Source organism: Anarrhichthys ocellatus, unplaced genomic scaffold (assembly GCF_004355925.1).
Source record: "Anarrhichthys ocellatus isolate YVR2014 unplaced genomic scaffold, GSC_Weel_1.0 scaffold22, whole genome shotgun sequence".
NCBI lineage: Eukaryota > Metazoa > Chordata > Actinopteri > Perciformes > Anarhichadidae > Anarrhichthys > Anarrhichthys ocellatus.
This window is the reverse complement of record NW_022280052.1, coordinates 712,755-726,136: the sequence shown is the minus strand read 5'-3', so window position 1 is coordinate 726,136 and position 13,382 is coordinate 712,755. Positions and strand designations below refer to the sequence as shown.

General features: G+C 41.1%; 2 protein-coding genes across 4 annotated transcripts in view; both read right to left on the bottom strand.

The window, feature by feature from the left end:
* The window catches only part of znhit6 (zinc finger HIT-type containing 6), a 23,004-nt gene extending 16,255 nt beyond the window's left edge, over window positions 1-6,749 (bottom strand). For both annotated transcript variants that reach the window (XM_031859612.1, XM_031859613.1), the window contains exons 1-5: window positions 6,596-6,749; window positions 5,988-6,053; window positions 4,066-4,172; window positions 3,852-3,937; window positions 2,756-2,859 (exon numbers count right to left, since the gene is read on the bottom strand). In XM_031859612.1, coding sequence (XP_031715472.1) covers window positions 2,756-2,859; window positions 3,852-3,937; window positions 4,066-4,172; window positions 5,988-6,053; window positions 6,596-6,711 — 479 coding nt within the window. In that variant the 5' untranslated portion in view covers window positions 6,712-6,749. The remainder of the gene's footprint in view (window positions 1-2,755; window positions 2,860-3,851; window positions 3,938-4,065; window positions 4,173-5,987; window positions 6,054-6,595) is intronic.
* Window positions 6,750-6,974: 225 nt separating this feature from the next.
* col24a1 (collagen type XXIV alpha 1 chain) overlaps window positions 6,975-13,382 on the bottom strand; it is an 80,701-nt gene continuing 74,293 nt past the window's right edge. For both annotated transcript variants that reach the window (XM_031859500.1, XM_031859501.1), the window contains 11 exons: window positions 12,694-12,747; window positions 12,473-12,535; window positions 12,214-12,267; window positions 11,980-12,015; window positions 11,116-11,151; window positions 10,673-10,699; window positions 9,701-9,766; window positions 9,311-9,479; window positions 9,066-9,175; window positions 8,516-8,734; window positions 6,975-8,431 (listed from right to left, as the gene is read on the bottom strand). In XM_031859500.1, the coding sequence (XP_031715360.1) occupies window positions 8,285-8,431; window positions 8,516-8,734; window positions 9,066-9,175; window positions 9,311-9,479; window positions 9,701-9,766; window positions 10,673-10,699; window positions 11,116-11,151; window positions 11,980-12,015; window positions 12,214-12,267; window positions 12,473-12,535; window positions 12,694-12,747 (981 nt within the window). In that variant the 3' untranslated portion in view covers window positions 6,975-8,284. The remainder of the gene's footprint in view (window positions 8,432-8,515; window positions 8,735-9,065; window positions 9,176-9,310; window positions 9,480-9,700; window positions 9,767-10,672; window positions 10,700-11,115; window positions 11,152-11,979; window positions 12,016-12,213; window positions 12,268-12,472; window positions 12,536-12,693; window positions 12,748-13,382) is intronic.

Below are 13,382 nucleotides of genomic sequence, written 5' to 3'. Positions count from 1 at the left end.
CACACACACACACACACACACACACACACACACCATTGCCAGGCATGAAAGCTCTCTAGTCAGCTGTCTGCCATTAATGATCCTTCTCTGGCAGCTCGAGTGCGTAGCATGAATATGTCGCTAACCAGCTGCAGTCGCACTGCTCACACATCTGCTTTTTATATTATGTACTTGGTAAATTCTGAAGCATATTCTCTCCCGATCCCTCACAATTAATTGTACACCTTTCATCCCATCCCTCGTGTCCATTTACTGGTCTCTGAATGGGACACGGTTGCAGTTACTTGAAACATCTTCACAGTGAGACACGGTGACACTAACCAGACTAAACAAAGAAATAAGGCTGTGCAGCTGGCCAGAGATTCCTCTACTGAAAGTGCAGCAGCAAAAGTAGAAATATTCTTCCTGTGTCTTTTGCTGGAGCGGTTGTGGGAATTTATCAACCTTTATAAAATAACAGAAACTTAAAAGGTCTCTGGTCTCATGTGACAAGTGTTGAGTTGGGAATGAGGACGATGGAGCTGGAGGGTGGGCTGCTACAACCTGACATAATGTTGTCTCGTGCACATTTAAATCATCTGCAAAACACCAGAGGCAGACATGACAGAGGGGTAGACTTTAAGGATGGAAAAGAGGGTGGTGAAGGGGAAAGTAACAACATCAAACCAGCTGGAAAGACCCACAAAGGATTCTTTTTTTTTTTTAGTGGCAATCCTGACTGGCACCCAATGTCGTCCCTGGGCATTTCAATAACCATTTTCTCCTCATCCCCTCTTCTTTTCTTCCACAGAGGGATTAGAGTGGCAGGGTTCGGCCTCAAAAGAAATGGTAAAATGATTGGCAGAAGGTTGTCCGAGAAGAAAGAAACGTTGCCAGACACAACAAGAACACCAGGAGAACCGAGCAAATTGGGAAAAGTGCCCAGGCGAAATAATGACTTATTACTTCAGGGTCTAAAAGGAAGAAATACGCCTCACTTACAAGTCTGCAAAGTTGACCACACTGAAATCATTTCTCCCAAAAACATTAAACTACCAATGGGGGAACGGTTAAATAACAACACCAGCCTTGTTGGAGGTGTCATAATTTGTGCCAATAGTAATTTAAATGATAAAATAATCATCAAAATACCACTGTACATTTGTTTATTGGTCACAAGGAGTCTTTTTCTGTTACATTTTACTCACGTCGCAGTAAAGTCTAACAGCAGCTTACTGGAAGATCTTTCACATTGTGTGACTGGAGTTACTGGCTTTAGTCAACAACACCGGGGCTGTCCAGCTACAACGCAGGGCAACACATTTAAAGACCATTCGTGAAAATGTCACACATTGTAATAGACATACAAATTACAGATGAGGTCAGGAGTAGCTGGGCACTGACCCTCTCCCTGACAACTCTCTGAAAACTAGGGATTATACTGTGCTCGTGTACTTGTAAAAATACTCCGATACAACCGCACCCGATACCACTTTACAGCAACGTTAACCTCTCGTCGGTCGATAATGAGTCGCCCAGCTGCAACGACAGCCCGATGCACAAACATGTTAAATCCATCATGTATGCTCTGTGACTACTGGCCCTGTACTATCTCAGCTTGATGATAGACGTAATGATGCTCAAATACATTTTAAAACCGTAATAAAACAGCATGCCCTCAAAAAGGTCTTTTGATGAATGACTACAGTGTGTAATACATTAGGACAGAATGTGAAACAAGCAGCCTAGTTATGGTTTTTATTCACCTAATCCTGCAATAGTTTCGGGATTGTTCCTCTAACTGGTAATGAAACAGAGAAGATGCACTGCCGCTGCCTAATGATGGCGTGTCTGCAGCATAGAATATGGTGCTATTGCTCCTCAACAACAAGAGTGCATGCGTGTGTGTCTGTGTGCTGGTTGAAAGCTCCAAATATACTGAAACTGACCACATGTGACAAGGGCCAACATAATGGCACATTACCATCTTGAAAGGGTCTCCCATCTGAACAGGATTCAACTTTTGTGAAATACAACAAAACTGCAAACTCAGAAACTAGCGTGCTAATGTCAATAACAGCTCAACTGCCCGGGTAAAATATACAAGAAATAGGTAGACGTCTACTGACGTCACCATCATGCACCAGACTGCCATACGGAAACCTGAAGACATCCAGCACCAGATAGAACTGCTGTTAGGGCTTAACAAGAGTGCCATCCTGTGGTTCAGTAAAACATCACTAATCAGAAGCTGACTTGCTCAAGACAAAGCAAGGTTTAAGTTCACCAGAAAGATGCGCCGTGTTATCTTTGACTGTGACACAGCGCATCATTAACAGCCTTTGGTAAGGCGGCACTGCTCTGATGGAAATCTAAACACCCGTGCTGTTGCATTACTACTACTTGTGTTTGCTACAGTACGCTTATGTTCTGTCTTTGCTATGATACTGTAGTACAAGTGACGGATGTTTGAGAGAATAATTATTATCTATTTTCATCATGGATTTTATCAAGACAGTAATAAGAGTATAGAATGAGGGTAAAAAGAACATATTTTTTTACAGTTAGTAAGGATATTCATGTTACTTTTAATTGAGCCTGAGTCACTAGATTACCTGCAATATTGACTAAGTTAAATGAATTTGTTCCAAAATACATGTTGCTCTTGTGCTCTCTGCAGCGCTACTTTTCTAAAACTACCGCTAAGGATAACACAAATAACAACGTTCTTTTTCAAGTAACATGTTGTTTGTATTCGAAGTTATTTCCTTCTTACTTGGAGAAGAAGATAGTCGAGTTTTCTTTGCTCTTGGTGAAGGTGATGGGAAGGAACCTCAACATGATAAACATCTTCCTGGCGTTGGCTGCCAGCCTCTTTGCCTATAAAACAGAAAAGTAAAGATAGTACATTATTACGGTTTAGTAAGACACATTAAAAGAGAAGTTTTAAAAAAGTTTGGCTGTACACAAGGCTACTAACAAATTGCTGCGCTTGCAGTGTTCCAGAGGAAACCCAAATCCCAAAGCTCATCATGTGCCAAGCAGTTATCTGTCACTGAGAATAAACTCATTAATCTGATTGATTTGTGATCGCTGAAGCAGCCACAGGACAGCAAAAAGAGGACTGGACAAAGACTCAAGAAATTCCAGAAAAGAACATGCATTACTCCGAGCTATCAAATATTATGTTGTCATGTAGAAACAGTGCAGGTGGAAGCTGGCTGGAAAGGACACCGAATGTTACATAAATGAATGTCTGTGGTTTGGCGCAACAGCTGTGAGCGTTGCATAACCACTGACGCAAATTAGACCAAGTAAAGCAGTAAAAGCAGGAGGAAAACATTCAGATGAGGCTGTAGTGAAGCTAGGGTTTTTACTATTATACTTTTCATCTTTTTTGAAGAGTAATGTGCATTAGGGAGATAATAAGGATATCACACAAATAAAACAAACTTAAAAAAAAGCTAAAATCACATACACTAACGCTTTAAAGATCGGGGTCGCCTGCCATAAACTCTTGATTCGTTAGTCTGAGAGGACTACTCTACATTTTTGCTGCAGAAAGTCCTCTTTCCAAATAAGCCTAACCCTTACTTTGTACTCGGGGTTTGCAAAAAAAATCATGTTTTGTACATTGAGAACAAAACACTCTACAATACTTTGTCCAGACTGACAATTGAAAGGGCAGGAGACAACAATCTTAAAGGACATACGAAATGGTGATTCATAGTAGTTTAGTTTTTTATCCTGTTGATCAGTTGGATCAAGCATGTGCAAAATAAACAATACAGGGACAGAACAAACCCTTTAAAAAGGTACAGTACTCAACATTAGGCATACACATGAAATACATTCTTAACTCAAGGACGTACTCTTAAAGTGGAACGAGGAGTTTGGATGAGTTTGTCTCTGGTGGCAGCGCCAGCAAATCGTCCCGTATCCTCCAGAAGCCTGTAGTCTACAGAGCAGGGAAAGAACACGTAGTAAACAAACATTAAAGTAAAAGAGTAGCATGTATTTTTATTAATAAAATGTGTTTCAGTTATTTGACATGCTTAAATAACTTTCAGTAAAGAAGATGCTCACCATTGAGAAGTGCCATCTCATCAAATTCTGAGAGGGTCACAAAGGCCGTTTTATTTCTGACTCCACTGCATCCCGAGTCGTCCTTGTGTTTCTTCACACACAGCAAGCTGGAACGTATGCACAAACAGAATGTGTTATGTAACGCTTCAACTGTCTGAAAGGAATTCAGAATGGCTGCAGATCAACTTGTTCACACAGCTGCATAGAGGACAGCAAAAAGAGGACTGGACAAAGACAGATGGAAGACGAATTCCAACGAATGTTATCGAAGGACTGCTGGTCTGCTGAACCGAGGCCAACACATATGAAACACGAATAACAAGCACTGCAGGTGGACAAACAACTAGATTTAGAGCTAAAGAGGCCATCATCACTCCAGAAAGCAGAGCACAAAGACCCACAGAAAACAAGCTGATGTTTCCTCGATTCATACTTGTGTGGACAACATCCATCAACTACTAGCTCAGACATAAACGCAGCTCTGTAGAATCTAGTAAACATATAAAGCTAGAGTACAGTAAGAAAAAGTAACGAAGATAAAATACACATTTGCATCAAACAGCTAGCTTGGTTATCAGTAAACGTCTTCCCCCACTGCTCATGTGCACTTCTGACAGAGACGTTACTGAAGCTAATATGGTTGTAATTGGCTTTCTGAAAGACCTTTACTAAAACAATGAGGCATGGAAAGAGCCTTATTGCTGAGAGACAAGTATTTGGCCAGACCGTGTCCCTAGAAACTATGTAAGAGGAATGCTGAATGACGCTCAAAACAACGGGCATCCATGAGAGAAAGGGTGAAGGACATGCCCTGGCGCCCTTTGATGAATCTTAATGAAACGCTCAGGTATGACCTTCAATATGCCATTTGGTAATTGAAGGTTTAGCTGTAAAGCGTTCAGCATCCACAGAATTTAAAGAAAAAAGGCCGTAGAGCATTGCCATGTTGCTGCATGCAAAAAGTAGAAGAGATTGTCTGTATTATTTCATAATTCTTTGGTGATGATTGTGTCTCATAAGAAAAAGCAGAACTAGATTCAGATGGAATTTAGCTTTTAAGATGCATAAAATTAAAATGATCTAGTCATAGAAATAGAGCCGACAAACCAAGGGAAGTCTTGCTTGCTTGCTTTACTTCCACTATGCATCGCCTACAGTCCAATACACACACAAATATATTATTTGAAAGACTACATGTGGCTTTTAATGAAGCCATTGGGTGCCCAAAGTCTATTTTTCTTCCCAGTAATACAAGTTGTACAGGAACAGTATTAGTGAACTACACTATGCTTTTTGCCAACAGAAAGAATCAAAAGCAACAATGTGCAGGCTCACGGCACTGTTAGTATTTAAAGTTGGAGCTTCAAGTACACTATAGAAAGGAAACGGGATTTTTTTCTTCGGAATTTTAACATTTTTGTCATTTTCTGTACCCTCTGCAGTTCAATTGATTCATCATTGAAAACAGTGATTCTCAAAGTGGGGTCCGTGAAATAATTTGCTAAAAAAACATAAAATTGTGCTGTATCATTAAAAAGTGCTTAATTACAGATGGAGACCATTTGCATCAATAAAACAGACCTCTTATGTCCATTACTCCCACCCACATTAGAACATTAAAACAAACTCTGATATGATTGTGACATATAGAAATAACTATTATTATTCAATTATTTTTAAGTTGAATAACTTACTCAAAGTCAGCTTTAGATGATTTTTCAGGACTATGCCAGTCTTGCTACTGAAAAGTAGAAATGCTGTCAAAATGAGTCCAAAAGCAATTTGAACTAAATTACCCTCTGTTTAAAAGTTTATAAGTTAACTTTATTAAGCTATACTGTGACCTTTCAGTTTTGTTTAGGGAACCTTGTGGCTGGTTGATTGTCATTAAAATAACTACATTACTTGTTCAATAGTCTCACCTGCAGGAATGAGCAAGACAGGCTGGACATGTGTACTTCGCCTCTTCTGATCCACACACGCCACAACTGCAGGACAGATAACGAGTTAGCATGGTGCACACACGAGGTCAGCTTTACATGCGTGAAACAAACTGTGACAGGATGGATACAAGGCACAACGGAAGAGCAAGAGATAACCCACTGGACTGAAATACAACTTCTCTGAAAAACACCAAAACTTCAGACATTTAACGTTAGCAGTTATTATGTCAATGTTTAGGCGACATAGCTCATAGAAACAAGACATGTAAGGATAAACACCAGGACTCGTGAAGAATGAATACAGTACGGACTGTTTGAATGTTAGGGTCGGAGATGTTGTCTGATGTTCGTTAGCTAACTTACTACATGCTAACTTTGTAGCTGACGCTAGCTAAGCCAACTAGCACATAACGCTACTTGTTTTTTTATTTGCCGTTCGTAACATCTAACGTTACTCCTCTTTATATCTCTATAACTTCTACAAAGATAACAGAACTCGCGCTAATTAACGCTAACGTGTTAACGCTAACGTTAGCTCACTAAAGTTTGCAGCTTGCTCCTGACTTCCTGTCTGTTAAAACACTTACTTGGAAAGAGAAATCTTTCGTTTGGTCCCTTTCAGCTCTTCTTCCGGACAGTTGTTTTCCATTTGGCTCTCCGCAGATGACATTATTTCTGTCGTTGGTACAATTACAGAACACATTAGAGGAGTACACACACGTTGGACAAAACGGAGACCGGTGGCGGCATCAAAACAAACCCTCTTCCGCCGGTGGACGCCACGGCTGCACGTGGAGACGAGTTCCGGTTGGAAACCTGCTCATTAGCGCCTCTCGGTGTCAGGGCAGGAGAACTACAGCGTCCTCCATACAAGCGATAACAGCGCATTCAACAGTAATTTGATCCCAACAGATTGTATGATTTTGACAGTGTGACCATATTAAAAAAAAAGTACAGAACCATTTGTGGATAAAATGCTCCATTTATTTGTTTGTCAACGTGTTATTATTATTTACACATTTGAATCCACATTTATCCTGCACAGACTTATATAATTACACTTTGTTCAAGGTAACATAACTTAAGAATATGACTGTGTTTTCTGTGTATTCTGACTCTGGCCTCATGTAGCTGCCAGTCCACCTAACCACCCCCGAATTAACGAAAATAACAGTGTGATAAACATGCAGTCACAGGTGTGAAGACAAAAACACACCTTTTAACATAAATACTTCTTTAGACTGAGCTGTGGTTGACCAAATAGTTCTCTGAGAGTATAACTTACTGTGTTTCAGTAATGTGAACAAAAAACAAAAAGGATATAAATAAACATACAGTATGCTGTCAATATATACACAGGAAATGTAAAAACTCACTGATGACTCATTCTATGTTGCAGCACCAATGATAGGTTTCCCCTGAAGAACCTACCACATAGAAGGAAAAGCTACAAAAATATGTAGTGTATCAAAAAATGGTTCATAAATTAGAAATGACCAAATCAACATAGGCACTTGGACAACATAACAACTCTTGATGTAACCGGTACATACAACAAAAAGGCCAAAAAAAAAAAGACCAACTTGACATTAGCAACTATTCTAGAAAGCAAATGAGCAGGTAGAGGTAGAGCACCATCTGTCAAGATGTACAGGTCCGACTGAGCAGGACCGAAGACAAAAATATCATGAAAACAATGTAAAATAAATCCTTTGATCGGAAATTGAAATATTTAAAGCAGTCACACATTATCGCCATGCTATTGCACTCATAAAAACGTTTAGTTAGACAGTGCTCCTATGTAGAGGCCTGGCACGCTCCTTCGAGTTAGGCCTCTGCTTAGGACAGTCTGGGTGTGTTTGTGGGTGAGGGGTGAGAAGGAGGCGTGAGTTTTGGGGTTTGGATAGGCTGCTGCTTAGTCACACCCTACCCTGTGATCAGGGAGTGATATGGGTCCATACACAGCAGACCTAAGCACCGTTTGACTAACAATTATCAACGAAACAAACTTTATACAATTTATGATAAATATTGGTATACACTCTTATCTTTTGGCCTTCTTGGCCTGGATTTTTCACAGAGATTGAGTTCTTCCATGCAGGTCTGCCTTCGATTGGACATGGGGCAGTTGTTGCTCTGACAGGTCCCACTACCGGTTTCCAACAAACGCACCAATATCTCACAGACACTCCCTCTTTGGTAGGCAGGCATTGTTTTGTAACAGCCTTGCATTTTAGTAGTTCATGTAAATAGGTTACAGGATGGTGATGTTGGTGTCAGAGGAAGCAGACTGGACTGATTTCTATATGCTGCTGACTATTGGACTGTGATGTGGGAAACTCCTGTATGTCTAGAATAGGTAGCTGACGACTGTCCTGAGTATGGAAGAAGAAACGTGACTGGTGCCAGCTGCCATCTTGGATCTGAAAGAGAATGGGTGGATCATAAATATTCCAGACTATGCTTGGAAAGGTATTGCCGAACCAGTTCTCTGTCCCGCTCATTACCTTGCACTCGTCTTGTAGCACATGTGGTTCAAGTAGTGTGTCTTTCTCAAACATCTGTTTGTTCCAGCCACGAAACCGAAGTGTGCTGTTCTCATGCGGTAAGGATCCGGTGGTGCTGTATGGAGGATCATTTAGGCAGTGGAGTGTGATGCTGTGACTGGCCTCACTACTCAGTAAATGGAGAAACTTCATTTGGACTTTCCCTACATCAAACACCATCTGTAACGGGGAGCAGAACCAGTAGTGTGTATCAGTTACACAATTACAATAGGATAAAGACTCACAATTCAATTATGTTTAAAAAGACGTGATACAGCCTCCGACAATGTCAAAGCAAAGGACAATACAGAGGATTGTTGCAGTTGAGGTTCTAAATGAGTGCTCTATTGTTGTGTAAGACAATGTGGACAAGTTCTAGGAATCAACTGACATGGATGGAGACGCCAATGACCGAGCACATACTTGTCCCCACCATCCAAAATATAACCACTATTTCTATTTCTATTTATCTATATTTATACTTTAATAAAGAAAACAGGGGCAATTTTACCTTATTAGAGGTCACTGGGTGTAAACAGGTGTGCCCTCCTGCGGTAAAGTTGCAGTAGACCTTGAAAGCATCAGAAGTGCAGCCCAAGTTTGGATCAATCCAGAACCAACCTGAAAGTCCCCAATACAAAGGCAGGACGGGGACGGAGAGACAGGGAGGGCAAGTATTTTATAAAGGCATATCCAAACATCTTCAAATGCCTAAAATCCTGCGTCCATTCAGCATCAGGTAGATACGACTCTCACCATCTCTGAGCTTGTGATGACAGTCCAGCAGATCTTTACAGACACGAGCCGGGTTCTCCCGTGTGCCCAGAGGCTGTTTGATGCTCTCAATCACACTGCTTAGGTAGCGTAGGGTCTTAAGTATCTTCGTATTCTGGTCTGGCAGGCTCATCTCTGTGTTCTGGAAACTCTGGTTAAGAACGGGAAAGACGGCACTGTCAAACTCTAAACTGATATATTAGGAGCCTTAATTACAGTTACAATACAAACAAAAAGTGCAAAAGGAATTGGGAAGTGTTTTAAACCACTTCCCGATTATTCATTAGACTTTCCATCTGCCAACTTATCTGCCATCTATGCAACAATCCACTCATTCACCCCATTCACTGGCTCTGTGTATTAGTGCCTTACCTCTGTCCTGAGGGCGGTGTTAGAGTCAGATAGACCATAGACTGCCGAGTCAACATAAATCTGCCTCTGTAGATTCAAAATCAACATATTCAGTTTAATGAAAACATAACACATTCAGTGCCCTGTTCATTATTTAACTGAAAGATTTGAATCCGTAGGCTTTTTTTGTTTGTTTTTTGTTCATCTTGTTTATAGAGAAAGAATAAGAATACACTTTAATACCAGAGAAAAGCAGTAAAATAAGTCTTGCATCAATAAACCCTGACATTCCTGACTTCAGTGTGTGTGGGGGGGGGGGGAAATAACACATTCCACTCTGCATAAACACTACAGTGATCATAAAACAAAAAAAAGTGCGTGTAAACAAAAAGGGATCTGATACAGTTGCTTATCTGGGTTCTTAGACTTATTCCAACAGGAAAAGGTCATTCAGATAGCAGAAAGCTACACTTTATCCACACGTTATGACAGATCAGAGATGTGCAGAAGGTTTCTATCACAGTGCAAGACTTTGTTGTTAGAGCATTGATCTCCACCGCCAATGCTACTGAACTAAATCGTTCTTTTTGCGAGTCCTAACCCTGACATGGATTTATTGGATCATCTTTAGTTTTGCAAATACGCAAACAAGAAATGTTTGCCCATCCGGGTTTTGCTCTGCTTTCGTTACTCTATTTCTATGAAAAGTCTAATAAAGCTTGGGCAATCACAAAGCTTGGGTTTCAGGAACAAAGAGAGATAGAGATGTAACAGGGTTACTCTCCAGACAGACTGAGATTTCAAGGTTCAGTGAAATGTAAATTATATACATACTTTTTTTAAATTATCAATTAGCCAAGTTCTGGGCAATTTCCCCTCCAACTTTATGATCCAAACCTTTCTTTTGCAAGTCTTTTGCATGACATTCAAAACATGACTTCTGCCTTCTAGCTGTATGGCTACCTGTCTACTTGAGTGACATGAGGCACTTACTGTTGGACCTGGAGCACCAGGAGGTCCCTAAAGTGGGAAGAAAGTAGAAGACAAAATGAGTGACACAGTGAAAAATGAGCCCATTGTGGTTGCGGTCAGTTCACTACCATGTTGGATTCATCATTGGGAGATGTTTGAGGGTGCAACCAGAGAACTGCCCTGTCTGGACTGACCAAAACTATTTGAAATAGAGTAGTCTTTTAGTTATAGTATTTCATAGTGTAAATATAAAATAAATCATTTGAAATCTCATATAGCAAAGCCATCAGTCCTATTTCCTTTGTTTCATACAATCAGGCCCAAAATAAAAGTCTGCCTGCAGTGACCGAATTGAAAGCAAGCTCATCCACTATGCTTCATAATTTAAAATATCACCAAACTTCATTAACACATTAATAGATGAGTACTGTCAGCTGAAATGTGATAGTGAGGTCAGCACTTACGCTAGGTCCTGGACTTCCCTCTGGTCCTTGAGGCCCCTGAAAGTGTGAGATTAATAATGTTTTTAGTTTGTCCTGTTTGCTCTGGCGACCTCAAGAATGTAGCAGCCCATGTGTAAACTCCTACACCCTACATGGATACCATGTTACCGGCTGAGAGCTTTAAAAAAGAACGTGAATTGGACAATTTAAATGTAGCATCAGGGTTAGAGTGAACGCTTAAACTTAAACTTTATTACAATCGTCACTTACATTAGGTACATATATGAAATTTGACCTCTGCATTTTACCCATCCTCAGCATATTAGGAGCAGTGGGTTGCTGAGAAGCACCCGGGGTAGCGATTTGGGGTTCTGTGTCTTGCTCAAGGACACTTCAGCACAGGACACGTAGCAGCCAGGGAGCGAACCGCCAACCTTGTGGTTACCGGATGCAGATTGCACTGTGGTTTGCCATGCTAATATTTTGACAAGGCATTTCCTCAACAGTGTTTACACAAGAGGGTCTGAGAATACTGAAAGGCCCCACAGCGAGACACTGAAATCAGCTACTTTCACTCAGCCACACCGATGTGCTGTCACTTAAGGACAGTCACATAAACTACCACTAACCCCAGCTAGCTTTCATGCACATTCGAACACAGCCTTCGTCCTCTACAGTCGGTCTTTTTTACAATCTGCTTTGAGGTGGCGTTCTGACAACTGGCCCAGCAATGCTTTCTCACTGAGGAATTTTCAAGTCTGATCTTTCAGTAAAGTATGAACATGATATAATCACATGGTATATCAGCATGTAATCATACGTAATACAAATCGTTGTCACAGTCAGCCTTTTCAGTGTTGGTTACTGGTTTGAATCAGATCTTACCATTTCGCCACTGCTTCCCTTCAGACCCCTTGGCCCCTGTGGAAAAGATAAACAGTATTGTTTCCCACTCTGCATTCTATATAAACTAGAATTAGCACATGGCCAGTTAATATACTGGTTTTATCAAAAGATCATTGTCTTGTGATTGCCTTGTTGTTATACAACTCTCATTACGCACGGACACAAACACACACACACACACACACACACGCGCACACACACACAGAAACCTACGGGTTTTCCCATGGGGCCCATCATTCCGTCAGGCCCTACAGGTCCAGTGAATCCCTGAAACAAACAGCAGGGTTGAGGATTAAAAAAACAAGTCTGACATGTACACGTTCTACAACAGTGAGACTGCTGAATAGGCGGTTACAGTTTATCGCACAAGACTTCAGGGTGTCATTTAGTGATGACAACACTAGGATTTGAATCCCTGCAGTACAGAAAGCACTTTGGTGTGCTTACTGTTTCTTTTTGCTGTTACACTTACCAGAGTGCCCATTGGGCCTTTCGGGCCAGGGAAGCCTCTCAATCCCAAATCCCCATTCGGCCCCTGTTAGAAGGAAAAAGAGGTTTAGGTAATCCCTGTGTCAGTATACATGGACAATAGGATCGAGAACCGTTTTTTAATTCTAGCTTATTTCCTTCTGTTCTGTTTTATCATTTGTTGCACTCTAACTGTTGGTTGGCTACTCTCTCTTAGCCTCTTACCGTTGGCCCTGAAAAGCCCTGTAAACCAACCATTCCCAGATATCCAGCTTCCCCCTGCAAGCAGAAAAGAAGATCACATCATAGCAACAAAGGAGCTTTGCATTTTACACACTGTCATTGTGATATTTAGTGTGCATTTGACAAACACATCGTATCATAAGTACAATGTGTGTGAGTGTGTGTGTGTGTGTGTGTAAGTGATTTTTCATACCCTTTTAAAAGTGTCTTTTAAAAATGTCCTTGTCCATTTCAAAAGAGCCGGGGGAAACACACAAGGCTTTATGTCTGGATCTACAGTGGCCTCAGCCCATATACACACACCCTCCTAGAAACTGTGGGGTTTGGTGTCTGAACCCTATTCTGTGTATGAGCACTGTCTGCCGTCTAGAGCGGCAGGCCCTATGTTTGTACAGCCAGTGGTCCACATCCTCTAGACAGCTCCACTTTCGGGCCAGTGACTTTGACTGAGAAACTCTATTGACTGAACAGTGCAAAGGGACCCAAGGGCCCGAGTCTGCTCTCTGTTTCACAGGCATCAATGGGGGAAACTAGTGGAGGGAGAGGAGAGCGAGGGATTGAATGTTGTTTCTTTTTCTTCTCTTTGAGGAGTTACGTAAGTAAAGTGGAGCACCTCTTTTTCAGGTCTCTGGAGGGTGAGGATCTTACATAACTTGGTCTTAACAGGCGGA